Source organism: Perognathus longimembris, chromosome 17, assembly GCF_023159225.1.
Source record: "Perognathus longimembris pacificus isolate PPM17 chromosome 17, ASM2315922v1, whole genome shotgun sequence".
Taxonomy (NCBI): Eukaryota; Metazoa; Chordata; class Mammalia; order Rodentia; family Heteromyidae; genus Perognathus; species Perognathus longimembris.
In genome coordinates this window covers 45,506,929-45,529,032 of record NC_063177.1, presented here as the reverse complement: position 1 = coordinate 45,529,032, position 22,104 = coordinate 45,506,929, and the positions used below count along the sequence as shown (strand labels likewise).

General features: G+C 45.4%; 2 protein-coding genes across 2 annotated transcripts; one reads left to right on the top strand and one right to left on the bottom strand.

Moving 5' to 3' along the window:
- Positions 1 to 1,150: 1,150 nt before the first annotated feature.
- On the bottom strand, positions 1,151 to 20,776 carry Psmd12 (proteasome 26S subunit, non-ATPase 12). Its single transcript, XM_048366939.1, has 11 exons — positions 20,579 to 20,776; positions 13,995 to 14,054; positions 13,775 to 13,903; positions 11,953 to 12,060; positions 10,939 to 11,043; positions 8,411 to 8,560; positions 8,191 to 8,325; positions 6,968 to 7,080; positions 5,122 to 5,296; positions 2,891 to 2,968; positions 1,151 to 1,449 (listed from the first exon to the last, which is right to left on the bottom strand). Exons 1-11 carry the CDS (start codon positions 20,684 to 20,686, stop codon positions 1,240 to 1,242), a joined length of 1,371 nt encoding a protein of 456 aa, XP_048222896.1. The 5' UTR covers positions 20,687 to 20,776; the 3' UTR covers positions 1,151 to 1,239.
- LOC125366343 (60S ribosomal protein L9) lies at positions 3,524 to 4,228 on the top strand. The gene has a single exon (XM_048366944.1). It carries the CDS (start codon positions 3,545 to 3,547, stop codon positions 4,121 to 4,123), a length of 579 nt encoding a protein of 192 aa, XP_048222901.1. The 5' UTR covers positions 3,524 to 3,544; the 3' UTR covers positions 4,124 to 4,228.
- Positions 20,777 to 22,104: the final 1,328 nt, after the last annotated feature.

The window sequence follows — 22,104 nt, the reverse complement described above, 5'->3', positions numbered from 1 at the left end:
AAAGCTCCCAATATTTGCTCATGCTAATTGACCTCAGGCATTACACAGTGAAACTATTTTAATTCTATGGAAAAGATTATGTTTTTACCTTAAGTGTTGCTTTTTTTCATTTTTTAAGTATTAAAAATAAGATAACCCAGCATTGCACAATAGATTTAGGCACGTAATTTGGAATATTAACAATTCAATTAGACCCTCTAAATAAAATGACAAAGAAGCCTTATGCCAGGTACAGTAACACACCTGTAATCTTGACATTTGTGAGGTTGAAATGGGAAGAGTAACATAGACATTATCTCTAAAAGAGGAAGAAAAGTTACTACCTCTCTACAGAGTGGACTTAAGGGGCTGGGAATATGGCCTGGTGGTAAAGTGCTCGCCTTGTATACACCTTCATGTATACAAGGTTCAATTCCTCAGCACCACATAGAGAGTAAAAAGTGCCCCTAGGTTCAAACCCCAGGACTGGCAAAAAAAAAAAAAAAAGTCAGAAGTGACACTGTGGCTCAAGTGGTAGAGTGCTAGCCTTGAGCAAAAAGAAGCCAGGGACAGTGCTCAGACCCTGAGTTCAAGCCCTAAGACTGGCACAAAAACAAAACAAAAAAAACCCCAGAGTGAACTTAAGACCCAATGTCACTTAATTTTATGAAACGACTGGCCAAGCCAGGTGAAGGCCAGGGGTAAAAGAAATCCAACTACTGTGAATGAGAACAGTTTTGTTTTTTTTTAATTAAAAAGGAAAAAAAAAAAATCTGTATCCTACCAGAGTGCTCCATCTGGAGACTGCCACACCATAAAGATACCAATCACAACTGCACCCAACGTCCTGTGCTTTTGAATTTGGAATCAAGATGGTTTCCAGCCTCCTTTCGTTCTATCACCCTGCCCCTGATGAGCAGCAACACTGCCTGTGTGCTTTCATGATCACAATGAAACAAGTGATGGCAGGAGGTTTTCAAACGACAGGAAGGCATCCTCGGGAAGTGAAGACACAAGTTGTTACGTATTATTTGGAAGACAGGAACGTGTTGTGTCATTGGTTTTGTACCAACTGTGAACGTGGGGTGTTACGGAGGCCAGAGCGCGGAGGGAGAGCCAGCCTCGGGTCTGCTCACTCCTAGCATTAATTTCGACAAAGAGGAAGAGAACAGAAAAACCACATGTACACCAGGATAACAGCTTTTTTTTTTCCTTTTTTAATCACTTCCAATTTTCTCTCTTTTGTAAACGCACCGGACCTTACTGCAGATTATGAATCATCTCCTCTTTGGCTATGAGGTGTGTGGTCTTGTTGACCAGAGACATGAGCGAGTTCAATTTCTGCGACCAGTCATTTAATAAGTTATTGGGATCCTTGGGTCTCTGGAAGTTGATGATTCCTGCCAACCTGTCTACTTTAGCGAAGATGGTCTTGTTCACGACTAGATTCGAGAGGAAAGCCTCGGACTCCTGCGAGACAAACACATAACCACTGATGATAAATAAAACGTGAGGAAGCATTTTTCAAACTCTTCAGCCAGGAAGACAGCAGGTGAAAATGCATTTAACAGCAAGGGCAGCGCACAGTACCACTATTGCAGTCACTGCAAGGTACTTCTCTTAGTGCAGGGAGGAACAGACCGTGCTGTCCCTAGGTCAGGCCAGGGAGCAGGGCAGCGTCAACATCGGGGCGGCCCCCTGCCTTTCCGGTGCCGTTTAAGAGGCCCCATGGAGGGGCTGGGGATATAGCCTAGCGGCAAGAGTGCCTGCCTCGGATACACGAGGCCCTAGGTTCGATTCCCCAGCACCACATATACAGAAAACGGCCAGAAGCGGCGCTGTGGCTCAAGTGGCAGAGTGCTAGCCTTGAGCGGGAAGAAGCCAGGGACAGTGCTCAGGCCCTGAGTCCAAGGCCCAGGACTGGCCAAAAAAAAAAAAAGAGGCCCCATGGAGCGGCTGCCTGTTTCCCAAGGCTGGGTGAGAACACAGGCTCTGCCCAGGAGGGGACAATGAGGACTTGGCCCACAATTGAGAATGTAGCTGCCTGCCACGAGGACCAGGCCTCCAGTTCCGAGGTTCCTTCCATGGCAGCTGCACACCCCTGCTGTCTGTCTGCCTCCCACCCTGCCCCCGCGCAACGCCCCAGCAGGTCTGTGGCGGTGTCAGGGGGGCCACGGCCAAGGCTCCTCTGTCTCACCCTCGCACTAGCTCTTCTAGAAACCCAAGTGTATTTATTACACACATCAACATAGAATTTAAGTCAAAAAAATTTTTTAAAAACTTTATTTTTTTTTGGGTGGGGGGGCGGTGAGGACTGGAAATTGAATCCCAATTCCCAAACTCCTAAGAGAAGGTTTAACTGGCATAAATAACACTAATGTTAACTATATAAACTAATTATTTAGGGCACTTTTTTGGTACTCAAGATAGCTTGGGAAGCTCTCTATCATATAAAAGTCAAACACTGGGGGCTGGGGATATGGCCTAGTGGCAAGAGTGCTTGCCTCGTATACATGAAGCCCTCGGTTCGATTCCCCAGCACCACATATACAGAAAATGGCCAGAAGTGGTGCTGCAGCTCAAGTGGCAGAGTGCTAGCCTTGAGCAAAAAGAAGCCAGGGACAGTGCTCAGGCCCTGAGTCCAAGGCCCAGGACTGGCAAAAAAAAAAAAAAAAAAGTCAAACACTGAAGAGTTGGTATTGTGGAGAAGACCTGTAATCCCAGTACTCTGAAAACTGAAGCAGGAAGATCTCCAATTTGAGCTCCTTCTGGGCTATAGAGAGAGACCCTTCCTCAAATAAGTAAATACGTAAGTAAATAGTGATCAAATAAGTGTGCTCAGTCAGTATGTACAAGTTTCTGACATTTGAGATGAAGGGTGACAAACCACTCCCGCCCAGGGACTACTCACATCAACAGACAAGTCCAGGAGCTGCGCCATCCTCTTCATTGTTATCCGGGTGTAGTACTTGGCCATTATTCTAATATTCTGGGGAGAGAAAGAGGGTAGGGGACACCAGAACAGCTGTCAGCAAGCCCGCAGCCATCTGTTCTCACATACAGGTACATTTAGTCACAATATCCAAAACGCAGGGCTTTCACCTGTCTTTGGCCCACCACTGGAAGGAAGCGGGTTCAAAACCTCAAAATACTTCTGGAATCACTTGTGAACTGACATTGCATACAACTTCTTAAGTATACAGTTGAGTATATATTTGCTTTGACTATGTGGTAAAAAATAACTACACTAGGGGCTGGGGATATAGCCTAGTGGCAAGAGTGCCTGCCTCGGGGGCTAGGGATATAGCCTAGCGGCAAGAGTGCCTGCCTCGGATACACGAGGCCCTAGGTTCGATTCCCCAGCACCACATATACAGAAAACGGCCAGAAGCGGCGCTGTGGCTCAAGTGGCAGAGTGCTAGCCTTGAGCGGGAAGAAGCCAGGGACAGTGCTCAGGCCCTGAGTCCAAGGCCCAGGACTGTCAAAAAAAAAAAAAAGTGTAAAAAAAAAAAAAAAAGTGTAAAAAAAAAAAAAAAGAGCTCTCTTTGCCCCATCTACTGCGAGAATGAAGACCATTCTCAGCAATCAGACTGTCGACATTCCAGAGAATGTCGACATCACTCTGAAGGGACGCACAGTGATCGTGAAGGGCCCCCGCGGAACCCTGCGGAGGGATTTCAACCACATCAACGTAGAACTCAGTCTCCTTGGAAAAAAAAAGAAGAGGCTCCGGGTTGACAAATGGTGGGGAAACAGAAAGGAACTGGCCACCGTTCGCACTATCTGTAGTCATGTACAGAACATGATCAAGGGTGTTACACTGGGCTTCCGCTACAAGATGAGGTCTGTGTACGCTCACTTCCCCATCAACGTTGTTATTCAGGAGAATGGGTCTCTAGTTGAAATCCGAAACTTCTTGGGTGAGAAATACATCCGAAGAGTTCGGATGAGAACAGGTGTTGCTTGTTCTGTATCTCAAGCCCAGAAAGATGAATTAATCCTTGAAGGAAATGATATTGAACTTGTCTCAAATTCAGCTGCTTTGATTCAGCAAGCAACAACAGTTAAAAACAAGGATATCAGAAAATTTTTGGATGGTATCTATGTTTCTGAAAAAGGAACAGTTCAACAGGCTGATGAATAAGATCTAAGTTAACTCATCTTCAGAAACACCATCCAGGATCCTGACAACCAGTTTGTGATACTTCAGTGATGCAATAAAAGAATTCTATTGAAAAAAAAAAAAAAAAAAAAAAAAAAAGAGTGCCTGCCTCGGATACACGAGGCCCTAGGTTCGATTCCCCAGCACCACATATACAGAAAACGGCCAGAAGCGGCGCTGTGGCTCAAGTGGCGGAGTGCTAGCCTTGAGTGGGAAGAAGCCAGGGACAGTGCTCAGGCCCTGAGTCCAAGGCCCAGGACTGGCCAAAAAAAAAAAAAAAACCAACAACAAACAAAATAACTACACTAAAATATTTCGATAACCCAAGAATCAAAGTTAAACTTTTCTAATTATGAAACATAAGTTCAAAAGGCTAAAACAATCATAACTGACTACAACAGAACACACACTTCAGTTCCAGCTACTAGGAAGCTAAAGTGGGAGGACTGCTTCAGTCCAGGTGTTCAAGCCTGGGCAACACGATGAGACCTTTTCTCTAAACCACAATGAAAGGCTGTCACAAACAAAAGATCATATAAAAGCACCACATTGCAATCCTTTTTTCTCTGAGGCCTTTGTGGCTGGGATTATAGATGTACCAACATGGTATTTTCTTTTTTGTGCTGGTCTTAGGGCTTGAACTCCGGGTTAATGGGATGTTAAGAGTCTCGTGGACTTTCTTGCCTAGCTGGCTTCAAACTGTGATCCTCAGACCTCTGCCTCCTGAGTAGCTCAGATTACAGGTATAAACCACAGGTGCTTAGCCCTAGGCTTTTCTCTGAGACAGGGTATTGCTAACTCTTTATTCAGGCTGGCCTCAAACAGAGACCTTTCTACTACCACCTGCTAAGTAGATGCAATTACAGGATGAACTACTAGGCCCAGCGCCACTGAAGTCAAATTCAGATGTTCTAGAAAAGTAAATTCCAGGAGCTGAAGGTGAAAATTTAAACCGTAAGTCTATCATGCCAGATTCTTACATGCTCAACAACTCTGTTCTTCAAGTCTTTCCACCTTTTTTCACCTTCCTCCGTAGAAGCAAACACATCGGTGGCAGGGCTCTCCGGGGAGCCTTTCCTCAACTCCATCCCGTAGTCCTCAACAAGCGTGGACCAGCGCATCAGCTCCATCGTGGTGAAAAGCTTTAAAAGATCCCTGTAAATTGCATACAACTTAATACCACAAATCTGTAACAATTATCACTGAATACAGGTTTAACATCTCTAAGGCAAAAAATCTTAAATCTGAAATGTTGCAAAATCTGAAACTTTTTAAGAGCCAGTGTGAGCCCCAATTGTAAACCTGACGGCATAAACTTGAAGACAGGTGAGCTGAGCTGTGGAAGACAGGCACCAGTGACGGCAGCGAGAGACTAGAGCTGGGCAGGAGGTGCGACAGTGATGATGGCTCAGGAACAGCAGCCGGTTTCACCAACAGTTATAAAACGACCTTAGAGCCATGCGCATGAGGTGCATAGGACTTACACCTGGGTTCCACTCCCAGGATCACATCTGAACAAATCCACAGCTGGAAGCCCTCTGAAGCCCAGCCCCTCAGCCAAGGGACAATCAGACTGTGAAATGGCAGATTTCAGAACCAACGGGCTGTTTATATACTTTGGTAGAACACTACAGACTGCATTCTGGCTTATCGACTTTCCCACTGTTCCCACCTACCCCAGTGATCCTGAGTGAATTCTCCTGCTTAAAAAAAAAAGCCGCAGAGGGCTGGGAATGTGGCTTAGCGGTAGAGTGCTTGCCTGGCATGCATGAAGCCCTGAGTTCGATTCCTTAGCACCACATAAACAAAAAAAGCCAGAAGTGGCGATGTGGCTCAAGAGGTAGAGTGCTAGCCTTGAGCAAAAAGCAGCCAGGGACAGTATTCAGGCCCTGAGTTCAAGCCGCAGGACAGGCAACAAAAACAAACAAAAAGCCGCATACCCCTGTACTGTATTTGACAATCTACAAAGTAACGCTTCAGACACTCAAACAGACAGAAGAAAAACAGCTCTTAAAAACAGAAACTCGGGGCTGGGAATATGGCCTAGTGGTACAGTGCTTGCCTCATATAGATGATGCCCTGGGTTGGGGATGGGAATATGGCCTAGTGGTTGAGTGCTTGCCTTGTATAGATAAAGCCCTGGGTTCGATTCCCCAGCACAACATATATAGAAAATGGCCAGAAGTGGCGCTGTGGCTCAAGTGGCAGAGTGCTAGCCTTGAGCAAAAAGAAGCCAGGGACAGTGCTCAGGCCCTGAGTCCAAGGCCCAGGACTGGCAAAAAAAAAGAAAGAAAGAAAGAAAGAAACTCACCGTGCTTCTCATGAAGCACATCTGCTTCATCTATGAAAAGCAGGCTTTCAGATGTACATAACTCCCAAATCACAAAGCTATTACTGATGCAGCTTTATAAATGGTTAATCAAAAGCTCCTAAATGGGCCTTGACAAAAAATGTGTACTTGATGTGTGGTTTAGAATAAAGTACGTATAATCTCATTATGGGACTGGGAATATGGCTTAGTGGTAGAGTGCTTGCCTAGCATGCACGAAGCCCTGGGTTTGATTCCTCAGCACCACATAAACAGAAAAAGCCAGAAGTGGCACTGTGGCTCAAGCACTTGAGTGCTAGCCTTGAGCACTAAAGAAGCCAGGGACAGGGCTCAGGCCCTGAGTCCAAGCCCCAGGACTGATTGGCAAAAAAAAAAGGAAGAAAGGATTATCATTATTATTTTAGCAATTAAAGATCTCACAGTTTTCTTTATAGTCTTCCACAACCTTGTTAGGAGGGTGCTGTTTCTGAGACACAAGCTAATGCATGTGCACTTACTTGTATTTGGGAATTTCTTCCAACTTCTTATCACTACTGATCCGGTGAACCAAATCTGACTGTTCGTTGTCAAAAGGAGCCAGGATGACATAGAGAACGACACTTTTCAGAGCCTAAAGAAAGAGTACAACACAGTGTTAAGTGTTGCTAGAAACATAAGGGAACTTGGTCTAGCTAGAACTGTGAAGTTGTGGGATGGATGCATACAGTCTTAATTTTGTATTACAAACAGTCTTAGGGGAAAAAAAAAAAAACTTACCAGGCTATCTTTTCTTTTTTTTTTTTAATCTCTAAGTAAAATTTTATGTGTAGATTTTATTGTACAAAACTAATTTTTCTTTTTTTTGTTGTTCGTTTTTGTTTTTAATTTTTTTCTCATTTATTGCCAAAATGATGTACAGAGAGGTTACAGTTTCATATGTTTCTTGTACTGTTTGTTACCTCCTCCCACATTCTCCCCTCCCCCCTCCCCCCCCAGGCTGTCTTTTCATATTTAGTTTTCATAACATGAGTACAGCAAATAACTTGAACTACTGCCAGCTGGTTTTTGTTTTGTTTTGTTTTCCTGATCCTGGGGCTTGAACTCTGGTCCTGGGTGCTGTCCTTCCACTTGTTTTGCTTAACGCTAGTGCTCTACCACTTGAGCCACAGTGCCACTCTGGCTTTTGGAGATGAGTGTCATGAACGTTCCTGCCTGGGCTGGCTTTGAGCTTCAGATTTCAGCCTCCTGAGTAGCTGGGATTACAGGCGTGAGCCACAAGTGTCAGGTTCCAGGTTGTATTTTTAAAAATATTTCCTGACAAAGTTCTTGCTAACATAACTGTCAGCATAATTATGTTACAAGTTAAACATAACAAGGTTTGTTTTTTTTTGGTTTTTTTTTCTGAGACATGGTCTTGCTCTGTAGCAGGACTCCAACTTGCTATCCTCCTGCTTTAGCCCTAACCAAATGCTTGGATTACGAGTGTGTACCACTATATCTGGTTTTCTCCAGAGTGATGCCGAATCTTATCTGGTCCCTGCGTTAGTGGTTGATCTGATGAATGTGGTACATAGTAAAATCCGATTTCTAATTAAGAGAACTGCCCAGGCAGTGGCAGCAGTCAAGGCCCAGTGAAAATCCCCACAATGCACAGAGATAACTAGTACAGTTCCAAGGAGACGCAAGCAAGCAAGCAAACCTGCAGTCCCACAAGGCTGCGCACCAGTCAGAGCGCCCTCACCTGCTGCCACTTCTCACTTTCCGCTTGTATGCATGGAGTGTCGTAGATGGCTCTGTAGTGCTTACAAATAGACAGGTAAGATCCCTCATGCTGGTCCAGCTGAATCATTAGGTTGTAGTATTTCAACTTCAAGTTCTGAAAAAAAGTTGACATGGTAAATAAGTGTAGGGGTTTTATTCAAATGCTTTCAAAGCAAATAGGTAGTCAGAGATGCGCTCACCTCTGTATTCTCTTCCTGGAAAAACTTGGTGTTAATTTTCTTGCTGATGATTTGTGTACGAATATAATCCTTCACAGCCAGGCAGAGCCTCATCTGCTCCAAAATAAATTCCACTCGCTCTTTTTTTTCCATTGACCCATAAGTTTCCACCTAGCAGAGTAATTCCCAAATAAGTTTATATGAGTAATTTTTATGAACTGCAATGAAATTTAGAACATATGAAAGCAGGCTCCCTTGACCAATAATTCTACTTTTCTTTTTACCTGGTACTATGGTTTAAACACAGGGCTGTCTGCTAGCAGGGAAGGTGCTCTATCACTTAAGCCAAGCTGCCAGCCTCCAGCCCTCCTGGTGAAATAATAAGTCTTCATTCAGCTGGACGCCAGTGGTTCACACCTGTAATTGTAGCTACTCAAGAGGCTGAGATCTGAGGAACATGGCTCAAAGGGCCTGTAAGACTCTTATCTCTAATTAACTACCATAAAAGCCAGAAGCAGAGCTGTGTCTCCAGTGGTAGAGCACTAGCCTTCAGCACAAAAGCTCAGAGATAGCACCCAGGCTCCGGTTCAAGACCCAGGACCAGCACCAAAAAAAAAGTCTCCATTGAAGTATGGAGAACGTCGCTAATTCTGTGGAGCTAGTTACCTTCAGGGAATTAGAAACAATTATCATGTAGTAAAGTGGTATGAAGTCCTACGCTGACTGTGTCACTAAAGTTTTGTAGTTGTGTAACTACTATCATAATGGAAATACAGACACTATCATCCAATGGGGGTGGGTGACACACAGCACTAACACATGTGCCAAAACCCACAGAACAATTCCATTACACTCGAAGCCTGGTGTAGGGCACGGACTGAAGGTGTGGCTGAATGCAGGTGGCTCGCACACCTTAAGGAGCTAGCACTCCGCTGGGTTCGGGCCCAGCAGAGTCCACAGGCTGTGCGTGTGCGGGCAGGACATGCTCGGGGACTTTCTGTAATTTCTCACCAGTTCTCCTATGGACATAAAGCTCTAACAAGTCAAATCTGTTAGTAAAAAAGAATAGCGTCTGAAGCTAAGCTGAGCCAGTACAAACCCACAGGTTACCACGTTTACTTAGCAACTCTCAAGTCTTGGTTTGACTGGAACATGCAGTAACAGATAGCCATGTACATCAGTGTTAAATGAGATGAAGCCCACGGGGCACAGGAGATGGTGGGGAAAAGATGAACCAACAAAACCCAAGAATGCAGAAGCCTCTCAGGAACATTACTTTTTTTCTCTTCATTTAGCAAAATGGGTAAGGTATAAGACTGAAACGTTAGGGCAATCCATTTAACTTAAAGAGGAGATCTGGCTGGTTCCCAATGAGAGTGAGAATTTATTTGCAAGATTTTGGGCATCATGTACATGCATTTTCTAAGTAAGAAAGTCCAAGAAAACTTTCCTCAGATTTCTTAGCTGTACTGTCTCACTTCAAGGTCTCTCTTAAAAGACCATCATGAGGAGCTGGGAGTATGGCCTAGTGGTAGAGTGCTTGCCTCGCATACATGAAGCCCTGGGTTCCTCAGCACCACATATATGGAAAAACCCAGAAGTGGCGCTGTAGCTCAAGAGGCAGAGTGCTAGCCTTGAGCAAAAAGAAGCCAGGGACAGTGCTCAGGCCTTGAGTTCAAGCTCCACAACTGGCAAAAACAAAACAAACAAAAGAACATCATGAAACCTGGGAAATTAGGAGATTTTTCTTCTGCCCTTTCTCAGTGGGCTGTCTGTCTTGTTTTCACAATGCTGGGGGAACCAAACCCAGGGTCCTGGATATGTGAGGCATGTGTTTAACCACTGAGCCAGCCCCCAGCCTGGGCAGTTGTCCTTTGTTTAGACAATTTGGACCAGAAACTTACCAGTGAAGGGCTGGGAATGTGGCTTAGTGGTAGAGTGGTTGCCTAGCAGTGATGAAGCCCTGGGTTTGATTCCTCAGTACTACATAAACAGAAAAAGCTGGAAGTGATGGCTGTGGCTCTAGTGGTAGAGTGCTAGCCTTGAGTAAAAGGAAGCTCAGGGGCAGTGCCCAGGCCCTGAGTTCAAGCCCCAGGACTGGCAAAAAAAAAAAAAAAAAAGGAAACTTTCCAGTGAACAAATAGTCACTATAGTAAATGACAAGTAACATGAATTATATTCATGAATAGCATGAATTCTCCAAAGAGAATCCAAATCTTCAAACAATGGCCCCCAAGTTAAGGAAAATCACTGGGATTAAAGGTAAGGTCTCATACTAAGTTGAGTGTGTTCTCTACCACTGAGCTATCTATACTCCCAATTCAATTAATTCACTTGTTGACCCTAACTCTGCTTCAATATTTTTTTGGAGCAATTAAACTTAGCCAGTAATGACACCATTTCCAGAGGCCTAACTAACCTCACAATCTGTCGCATACACTCTCTCGGTGGTTCGTCAAAAGATGATGATGTATGATAATGAATGACCTCCATAAGAAATATGGCCAACTCAACATGAAGGTGACCAGCTCCAAAGCATAGCACCATACCTGTAACTCTTGTAGAATGGAGGCTGCCTCCTTCACCTCTCCATTTTGTTCTTTTATCGTTGCTAAAGTTTTGGTCAGTCGAGCACGCTCAATTTCAACGTAAATCTACAAAGAAAAGGAGAAATTTCTGTTATCAAATGTAAAGGGTAGGATGGAACTGTGACGGAACTATGCACACGCGTTCTCGTCCTGCCGCTGGGATGCCACGCCCTCACAGCAGATGAGAGAGAGTGCTTCCTAGCTTTGAGGTCACAACCTAAATATGAAATTACCCCAGGATGTGAAAATAAGTTACACAAAAAAGGAACATGGCTTTAAAATAATTACTGAAAACATGACACATTTACAGAGAGCACATGCAGCCTAGTATCTGTAACTCAAATGCTCAGAATCTTTTTTTTTTTTTTGGTCCTGGTTTTGAGGCTCTGAGAGCCCGCTGCCATCCTTGAGCTTTTTCGCTCAAGGCCAGTGCTCTATCACAGGAGCCACTTTGGTTGGCCATGTGTAGTTTTTGAGTGGTTAACTGGCAGAAAGACTCTTTCATGGGGACTTTCTTGCCTGGGCTGGCTTCGAACTGCAATCCTCAGATCTCAGCCTCCTGAGCAGCGAGGATTACAAGTGTGGGCCACCAGTGCCCAGCTTTCTTTTTTTGTGCCAATCCTGGGCCTTGAACTCAGGGTCTGGGCAGAAACCTTGAGCTTCTTTTGCTCAAGATTAGCCCTCTACCATTTGAATCACAGCTTCACTTTCAGGTGGGTTTTTTTTTTTTTTTTGGTAGTTTCTTAGAGATAAAAGTCTCAAGGACTTTCCTTCCTGGGCTGGCTTCAAACTGTGATCCTCAGATCTCAGCCTCCTGAGTAGCTAGAGTTGCAGGTGCGAGCCACTGGCATCCAGCTGTCTTTTTTCTTAAAAAGCACACAGATGCACACACACACACATAAAATGCCCTATACTCACGTGCCCTGAATAGATGCAAGCACTGACCACTGTGAGTTACACTGACAGGACACTCACCTTTCCCTCGGTGACCATCCTCAGAGTATCAATTAATCGAAGTTTGACTGGAAGGTCTGTGATCTCCTCCACATAGGTACAGCACTGCTGAACCATTTTTGCAACAGCCTAAAATATTAAAAACATCCATAAGTAAAATCCATTCCCCATCAAAGGAAACAGTGTGTTCTACTGATGGAAGGGCTAGGGTAATATTTGGTTTTTCCAAGTTAACTCCAGACTCTGAAATAACTGCAGAGGTCTCAAAATTCATCCACTTCTGGCAAAGAAGTACTGACTATTTAGTAATGGCTGGGAAAGCTCCGATGCCAAGGGGCAGCCAGCAAAGAGGCAGGGAAGTGCAGTGGAGGAAAGGGAAAGGGCAAGGAGAGGAGAACTGCGCAGTGCTGAAGCCATGATCAGGAGACATGGGGCAGAGGACAAGAGTCAGTAAAATCACTGTGGGTGAAGCTCTGCAGTGAGCACACCACCTCAGTTAAATGCACCTCTGAAACACCCAATCTCTTGCCCTTAGTTTCCTCGGGAGACATTAGAGGACTGGACTTCATTTCCTCCAATGCTAACACTCCATGGTCTTGGTAAGAGTAATATTTTTGTTGTTGTTGGAGGTGGTCAAGGGTCGTGAACTGAGCCTGGCTGCTGTCGCTGAGCTTTTGCGCGCAAAGCTAGCACTCTACCACTCTGAGCCACAGCGCCACGCCAGTTTTCTGCTGGTTCATTGGAGATAAGAGGCTCATAGACTATCCTGCCCGGATGGCTCTGAACCGTGATCCTCAGATCTCAGCCTTCTGAGTAGTTGACAGGTGTGAGCCACTGCTGCCTAGTAAGAGCAATCATTTGTATAAATTTTTTTTTCAAATCTTTGCCAAGTAACCTTGGACTTTACGGAGCACCCAATCTCTGTGGCACGTGAGCAACTCTGCCATTGTAACTTGAAGCTGACAGGGAAAATACACCCATAAATGTATGGGGCTGTGCTCTGGTTTATTTATAAAAATAGGTGGCCCATCATTGGAAAACCCTAGTCTAGACTTTAAGTAGCAAATCATAATCACTGATAATAATTTGGACTTTGAGTCATCAGGGAAGTATTAAATCACATCAAGTTTAATTAAATTTAAGCTAGCCAAAAACATAAGTAGCACATGTTGGCACGACTTCCATAAAATGTATTCACATTCAAGTAGCCCCAGTTACCTTTAGCTCACAAAGCTAGGGGTTTTGTTTGTTTCTTTTCCTCTCTGCAGATGCTGTCTCACTATGGTACCCAGGCTGGCCTTGAATCCCCAGGCCTCCATCAGTTCTCTGGCCTCAGCTTCCTGAGTGGAGGGACAGAGCACAACACTGCCCTGGCCACATTTTTCATTGTAAACCATAATGCATTAACAAGTGCAATGCTCCTGGAGACACCGTCTCTTACAAAACATAGCTCTAAGTTCTAATAATGGTTTCTAGAAGACCACCCAACAGTGAGACTTCAAAAAGCAGTGGGAAAAGTACATTTTTAGGGAAGGGGTGTCAGTGCTTTCCTAGCATGCACGGCTCCAATCCCAGCAATAAACAACAGAAGCCTCAGTTAAAGATGAAGGGATTAACAACACAGGTTGTGAAGACTATAGCATAAACACTTAAAAATGAAGTAAGACGCAATAGGGAAAATAGAACAAAGTAGCACTGACAAGAGAAATAAAGAATAGATTTTAAAACATCCTGTATATTCTGTACAGAGGATTTAACATTTAACATGTTTAAAACAGTCACAAGAATAGTTTTCCAAGTTCTTATTTAAATGCAAGTGTTTTTGAAGCAACTGTGAACTCACTTGTTTTAACTGACTCCGCCGTTTTGATAGAAGCATAATGTTTTCATTAAGTAAGTCCCACTCTTTAGCCTCATAGCACATCTTCACCACTGCCACTAAGATGCGGGAGGTGGACACCATATCGGAGGCCTGCAGAGAAACAGGGGGGTGCGAAGTAAGTGGACAATGCTGAGTGAAGTCCCTGGGGACCGAGGACCTCACTCGAATCTTATCTACTCACAGTGCGGGTCTGTTTTTCTAAGGACAGAAGGGTTTCAATGACTTCTTGAAGTCTTCCTTCCTAGAACAAAAGGCAAAATTAAACAATGAAAAACAGCAACACAAACCGAGCAACTGCCCTACATTGAGCTACTCTGGAAAACCGAAGGCTCACTTGGGTAAGGTATCTCTGTTCCTTTCCATTCATGGCCCTACTGCGTCTCCAGTGCTTCCCTGCGGGACTCAAGTTTTTCAACAGGTACAACGGCCTAAGAAAAACTTAACATAAAACAGTAATGATCTCGCAGCTAGCTAGCCTTTCTTTGGGATTCTGATTTAGCAACTCAGACCGGGGATACCAGTTTATCTTGTTCTGCCCAGAGACTAACTGGGTAGTCACAGACGGCTTTACCTAAAATGCGAGAATAAACTGAGCACTGGTGGCTCACACTTACAATTCTAGCTATTAAAGAGGCTGAGATGTAGAGAACAGCCTGAGCAGAAGAATCTGCAAGACTACATCTCTAGGAACTGGAGGGAGGTATGGCTTTTGAATTAAGGGCATAGATAATGTCTGGACTTCTCACAATACTGCTGCCAGATTTTCCAAAGTAAGTTCATTGTTGGAGGGAGGGGAATGTTGCTGGGAACAGAACCCAGGGCCTTGTTCATCTAAGCACATGCTAATGCTGAGCAATAACCCCAGTTAAAACTACTCATTTGTTGTGGCTGTTGTTTTATTTTGGTGATTGGGATTTAACTCTGGGCTACCAGCTTGTTAAGCAGGTACCCTACCACCTGAGCCACAACTCCAGCCCTGAACTATGGGGGCTAGTCTTGAACATTGCCCTGAGCTTTTCTGCCTAAGGCTAGCATTCTACCACTGGAGACACAGCTCCACTTCTGGCTTTTGGCAGTTAGTTGGAGATAAAAGTCTCATGGACTTTCCTGCCTAGGATGGTTTAAAATGGGGATCCACAAACCTCAGTTTCCTGAGTAGCTAGGAATATAGGCATGAACCACTGGTGTATGGCAAAAATTATGTGGCACAAAACAGGGACCTATATAGCCACAATTTGAACTTGTTTTACCTAAGTCTGGGACATGAATATTAACATATTTTCATATTTCTTTTGCAAAGGGGACTACCAGTTCTGAAAGCTCTTCAGGTTCATGTGTAATACTGGCTAAACACCTACCAAAGGAAAAGAACAATGGGCAAATCTATAAATTCTGTAAGTTGAAGGTTAGTAAACCAAGAGATATCAAGGAATCTTCCTACTGGAAAGACTGCTAGAGATTGTTAAAATTAATTTTATCACTTCATTTTCCAGATTAAAAAGCTAGGACAAAACAGTGTGACTGGTCAGCCTAAGAGCAATTTCTGGGCTCCTCTTCCTGGTCCTGGGTTTTCTCCATCACATGGCACCACTCACCCTAGCATCCTACTGCAAATCAGGCTTTTAAAAAATTTATTTATTTACTGTCAAAGTGATGTACGGAGGGGTTACAGTTTTGTCTGTAAGGCAGTGAGTACACTTCTTATCAAACTTGGTACCTCCTCCCTCAATTTTTCTCTCACCTCCCCCCCTCCTCAGCTTTCTCCCTCCCCCCCCCCCCAGTTGAACAGCTGGTTTAGAGCATATTGTCTTGTAAAATCATGCCTTTTGATCAAAGTTATCTCTGCAGAGAAATGGCTTAACATCTGGAAAGGAAGTATAGAAAACATAAAATTCTACTGCTCATTCACAGAGACAGTCACGGCCTGGCATATTCACAGCGGCTGTGATCACGGGACAGATGGAATACGGCAGTCTCATTCAGAAGCAAGAGCAATAAAGAATGGCAGCCTACAACAGAGGAAAGCACACAACCACTTAGGAGCCATGAACTGCAGTAACGACAGGACACTAAACAGCTCAGAAAGGTATTTCTGAGGCTAGTTCTTCTGTCAAGTCTGTGTTCACTGAGCAGTTCCTGCAACACTCAGCCTCATTCTGCTCTGCATTTAGCACAAACTATATTCTGCCTTGGCTTAGCTGCCTTTGTGTCTCACCAGGGTATGGACTCCTTAGGGGCAAGGACTCTGCCTACACGGCTTGCCAAGGCAGCTCAATAGGCCCTGGCACAGCCACGCACACAGAGCTTCTGTAGAGGCTGTGGCACTTCCTTTCACACCTGTATCATGGTTACTAGTACACAGATCTTACCTATGGGGTGGTCATGAGTTCTTTTGGAATGCAGCCTTTGCTTTCTTCGCACCAATCTGCACAGTATGTGTTAAATGGTAGACCCTGACCCGAACAATTCGGTTGATATTTAGGGTTTCTGGTTCTTAGTTCTTACTGTCACATAAGGAAGATTGGGCTGTCATTTAGTGCTATTTGAGGGATACCACCATCAACCTCACGGAACACAACTTGATTCACTCAGCTCCTTTCCCCACAAGTCTCCTGCATCTAACCCTGTGGCCATCTCACAGTTCCTGGAAGTGGGCCTCTCCACGCTGCCCCCCACCTCAGAGTTAACAAGCCAGCAAGAGCGACCAGAGTGACATGCCCACATGGGTGCCTTCTGAGACTCATTATCCTCACTAGAGAATGCTGCAAATAAGGCAGATGACTAGTGAGTACCCAGCCTCACCCCATGCGGGGTCTCCAAGTCCTGTATGCCTGCGGCCTCCAAGGCTTTCAATCGCTCCAATCTTGTTAATGAGGTGCTAACTGAACAAGAAGAGAACAGAAGTTAAAGTAGTTGAAATTTAAAGCCAACTTCTTAGAAGTCTTTTAGTAAAGCTGCTGGTGGTAAACTTTTATATTTCACATGGTGAGTCATCAGCAGAAGTAAACCCCATGGGTTAAGACCTGCTGTGAACCACGCAGTTTGGAAAGGCTCTGTCTAGATGCCCAACTCCTCAATACAAGTTAAAAGACAGGCTAGGAATGTGGCTTAGTTGTAGAGTGCTTGCCTAGCATGTATGAAGCCCTGGGTTCGATTCCTCAGTACCACATACACAGAAAACACCAGAAGTAGTGCTGTGGCTCAAGTGGTAGAGTGCTAGTCTTGAGCAAAAAGCAGCTTAGGGACAGCCCCAGGACTAGGGGGAGGGGATGCACACATGTACATACTCGTTTGTGTACACACACACACACACACACACACACACACGTAAAAAGTGTTAGGATGGATCATGTGGTTCCTCATATGCCAGTCACGAAGCACTAGAGTGGATGGGTAAAAACCTCTGTAGCTGGTCTGCCTTTCGTCTTCAGAGAAGGGAGCATAATAACAGCACGTACCACGGGGCAGCTCTAATGGCATGCCTGCAACACGACATACGTCGCTGCAGAGCTGACTTTCTTATAGATTTTTTTTTCTCCCGTACAGATTTTATGCTACATGAGAGCAGGAGCTTTATCTAACAATCTTCATACTTCATGGAGCATCTAGCCCTGGCTAGGACTTTCTTTTGTATTTTTTTCTTTCAGGTAGGATCTGAAAGAATGCTCTCTTGGGCTGGGAATGTGGCTTAGTGGTTGAGTGAGTGCTTGCCTAGCATGCTTGAAGCCCTGGGTTCAATTCCTTAGTACCACATAAACAGAAAAAGCCAGAAGTGGAGCGCTGTGGCTCAAGTGGTAGTGCTAGCCTTGAGCAAAAGAAGCTCAGGGACAGTGCTCAGGTGTGAGTTCAAACCCCAGGACTGGCAAACAAACAAACAAAAAAAAGAATGTTACCTTTCAGATAGCACTTTTGCTCAGAAGGCTGGCCTAGCACTGCAATTATCCTACCTATGCCCTCAAGTAGTTAGGATTATAGTTATGTAACACCAAGCTTAGCTTACTGATTGAGATGGATTCTTGTTAACTTTTTGCTCAGGCTGGCCTTGAGTTGAGCTCCTCCTTATCTCTGCCTCTAGAGTAGTTGGGATTACAGGCATGAGCCACCTGCCCCAGTCCTACTAGCTAGGTCTTGTACACAATAGCCTACAATCTATCACAAGATATCGATAAAAGGAAGATTTTTTTCCCTTCCAGATCTCAGTTTTAGAAACAGCTGTACTTGTTTTTGTTGTTGTCAGTCATGGGGCTTGAACTCAAGGTCTGAGCACTGTCCCTTAGCGTTTATGCTCAATGCTAGCACTCTACTACTTGAGTCACAGCTCTACTTCTGATTTTCTGGTACTTAACTGGAGGTAAGAGTCTCATGGACTTTCCTGCCCAGGCGGCTTTGTACTGTGATCCCCAGGTCTTAGCCTCCTGAGTGGCTAGGATTACTGGTGTGAGCCAGCAGTGCCTGGTTCAACTACCACTTCAAGGTAGGTAAGTATCCAGTCTCTAAATATTAAGGCATTTCATACAAGAATCCATATTTCTGGCTTCTCTCTGAAAATTAGCAGCATTGACAAAGAACCACCTTCATTCCCAACTGGCACAGAGTAGAGATCTGCGCCCTAGGCAAAGCTCAGAGACTGATGTTCTCATTACATCTGCCTTTCTGGGCAGAACAAGTGGATACTCAAGTGGATATTCTCCTTGGTTCTACTTCTGGCTCCCTACATTACTAGCTGTTGACCATGCAACTCAATGTTTCCTAGTCCCGGTTTCCTTGTCTACAAAACAAGATCAGGGCTGAGGTGAAGATCAATGAATTAGTGCACATAAGCACTTAAGAGTACACAGCACTAAACAGAGAACGTAATAAATGCCGGCTATTGTTATCTGCCTGATACTGTAGGCATCTGAGTTTTTCCACCTCAATGAATGGATGTTTCTTTACATTGACTGCTATAAACTCAGATATGAACTTGTTGTTCTCAACAACCATACTGAACCTCAAAAGTACAGATCCACTTATTGAAGTTGACATCTCAGCCCTGTTTCGTAAAGCCCCCATTAAGTTCTGAAAAAAAAAAAGCATTAAAAAGGTTTCATTCTAAGAACTAGATGTGACACGTTTCTTAATGTTCCTTTTGCCTATGAATTATGTACTATGCTGCAATATCCTTACGCAGTAAGATCCCTAAGGAACAATGACAAGACTTGCAGTGAACACAACCAAATGAACAGTATGTATTTGTGATGGAATTCCTCGAGGAAGTCTGGGTGTAATCCTTAGCACCAGGATGGTTGCTGAGTCCGCAAGTGCCCATCCCCCTTTAAAGAGGCAACCTGAAGTTTTGAATCCTGGATTCCAGTGATGACCAACTGTAACTGGAGCAATTTACTCTGAGCCTTGGTTTCTTCGTGTAAAATGATATACAAAGTTGTTTGACTCAAGGCATCAAAATATTTTCTTTCACTAAGTTTCTATTCCATGTGGAAGGGTGGGGATGTAACTCGGGGGTTGAGTGTGCAGACCTTGAGTTCAAGGCCTAACACTGCAAAAGAATTAATAAATCCAATTCCATGGAAGATACGAGATTGAGCTACTGCTTATTACATCTCTATTAGGTGACTGTGTGCACTTTCTCTATTCCCAACATGGAGACCCAATCCCAACATCTGCTTTTTGTTGCCAGTAATAAGAAGGAACACCTGCTAGGTGCCTGTGGCTCCTATCTATAATCCTAGCTAACTCAAGAGGCTGAGATCTGAGGACTGCAGGTCAAAGCCAGCCCAGACAGAAAAATCCCCAAAACTCTTATCTCCAATTAACTAGCAAAAAGCTGTATGGGGAGGTGTGGCTCGTGGTGGAGCTCCTGTTTTGGACGCAAAAAGCCAAGCTAGAGCGCAACCCTGAGTTACAGCCCCAACATCGGCACAAGACAGAAAGGAGAGAGGCGAGAAGAGAGAGCCAGGGAGTGAGAGAACAAACACACTTTCCACTTGGGTGGCGCATTAGGATGCATGACTGGAGGGCTGGGAATATGGCCTAGTGGTAAAGTGCTCGCCTCCTATACATGAAGTTCTGGGTTCGATTCCTCAGCACCACATATATAGAAGAAAAAAGCCGGAAGTGGCACTGTGGCTCAAGTAGTTTGAGTGCTAGCCTTGAGCAAAAAGAAGCTAGGGACAGTGCTCAGGCCCTGAGTTCAAGCCCCAGGACTGGCAAAAAACAAAAGATGCATGACTGGGATTAATTCATTCCGCTCACTATCTCCTCCAGGACAAGGGTCCTGGAAGCAGGATGGGTGTGCACCACCACCTTTTTAACTCCTCTTCCAGTTAAGGATCAGTCAAACTGCCCTGATTTCCAACCTGTTTCACGACACAAGCCAACTTTGCTAACAGACACTGAACCAAACTCGCGGATCTAACTGAAGGGTGGAATGGCCTGAACCTACCTGGGAAACCTAAACTTGAGAAAGAGGGAGCCCCCAACTTCTACGGGGCAGAAGAAGCGACCCCCTGGGGTGTTTGGGAACCTGTAAGCACAAGCGTGCTCCTTCTGCAAGGGTCCCTCGCGGGCAGACCTGGGGGTCTCTTACTGCAGGAAGCCTAAACAGGGCTGGGCAGGCAGCCGGGGCGCCCCAGCCCGCGGGCTCCCCGAGGCCTAGGCAGGGCAGGCAATGGGGGCGCCCCAGCCCGCAGGCCCCGAGGCCTAGGCAGGATCTGCGCCGTGACTCAGCCCCTGGCGCCCGCCAACAGCCACCCGGCCTCCCCTCACCTTGGCAAGCTTCTCGCACTCGGGCAGGCGCTGGTCCACTGTGGCGCTGTAGTCCACCTCCATCTTGACGATGCGCCCATCAGCCCGTTCTGAGCCGCCGTCCGCCATGGTCCTGGCCTGAGCGTCCCCCACTGTCCCTCTACGCCTCCGCCACCACTCTTCACTCACACCGGAAGTCGCCCGCGGAACCAGCGCAGGCAGCGCGTTGGGCATCCGCGAGAAGGACCCCTCGAGGTCCCCGGAGCCTGCTACCAGTCAGGCACTGCCGCGGACAGCTCTAGGGGCGGGCCGGAGGCGGGGCCGCGGCGGCGGAGGGCGGGGCCGAGGCGGCGGAGGGCGGGGCTCGCCGCTGGTCCCCGCTGCCCAGTGCGGTGTGGTCTCTGGGAACCCCACACTCGTCTCCAGTGGGTGGTGAGAAGAGCGACTCTCACGACCGTGGGCAAGCCGCCTAACTTTCCTTAGGCCTCGGATTTTCTCACGGAGGAAATAAACCTTGGAGAAAAGAGTTCGAAGGTGTTATCTAGTTGGAGATCTTGGTGGCTTCACCTGTGGGGTTTCTGAGAGAAGAAAGGTTCAGAAATGGAAAAAGCAAGAGAACTTTTGTTTTGGGTTTTTTTGTTGTTGTTGTTTTGTTTTGTTTTGCTTTGCCTGTCCTGGGGTTGAACTCAGGGCCTGAGCACTGTCCTTGGCTTCTTTTTGCTCAAGGCTAGCACTCTACCCTTTGAGCCACAGTGCCACTTCAGGAAGCATTCTACCACTAATCCATACTCCCAGCCCTTGCTTTTGTTTTTATTCTAAGCCATCGAGTTTGTTGGACAAGTCCTTAGGACGACATTTGATTGTTTATTTCTGTGGGATTCTTGTGAGAATCAACCCAGATCATATGTGTGAAGCTATTTGAGTTTCCTAAGCATCGTACAAATTTTCTTATCCTTTGCATCCTCTGGGGTCAGGTGCTGGTGGTTCTGGCTTGTAATCCTAGCTACCCAGGAGGCTGAGATCTGAGGACTGCGGTTGGATACCAGGCCGGGCAGGAAAGTCTGTGAGACTTATCTCTAATGAACCATCAGAAAATCAGAAGCGGAGCTGTGGCTCAAAGTGGTAGAGTGCTAGCCTTGAGTGAAAAAGATCAGAGACATCACCCAGGCCCTGAGTTCAATCCCCTTGACCAAAACAAACAAAAAAGCCCAGGAACAGTGCTCAGGCCCCGAGTTCAAGACTCAGGACTGGCAAGCAAGGAAGGAAATGGAGTTTAGTAGAGCACCTTATTATTAAAAATGATTTGCACATTTATTACTACGTTTGGTATCCGACACATTTTGCATACCAATGCTGTTAGAATATATTAGACATTGCCAGAAACCACACGGACATCCAGGTACAGAAGAACACAGGAAAAGTTTATTGCCAGCAAAGGGACTGGCAAGACCCCTTCTCACCAGGGAGAAGTGAGAAGTGCCATTTGTTGTCTAGGAGGTCTTGGAGGCAGAGACCTCACATGGACATGTAGACTAGGGGTTTCATCA

Excerpts from the sequence above, each read along its gene's own strand:
- LOC125366343 (XM_048366944.1), top strand. The coding sequence starts at position 3,545 with ATGAAGACCATTCTCAGCAATCAGACTGTCGACATTCCAGAGAATGTC.
- Psmd12 (XM_048366939.1), bottom strand. The coding sequence starts at position 20,686 with ATGGCGGACGGCGGCTCAGAACGGGCTGATGGGCGCATCGTCAAGATG. Across the intron at positions 11,044-11,952 it reads GGATGGTCACCGAGGGAAAG|ATTTACGTTGAAATTGAGCG; the intron begins GTGAGTGTCCTG and ends TTTTCTTTGTAG. Across the intron at positions 7,081-8,190 it reads AAAGTGAGAAGTGGCAGCAG|GCTCTGAAAAGTGTCGTTCT; the intron begins GTGAGGGCGCTC and ends CTCTTTCTTTAG.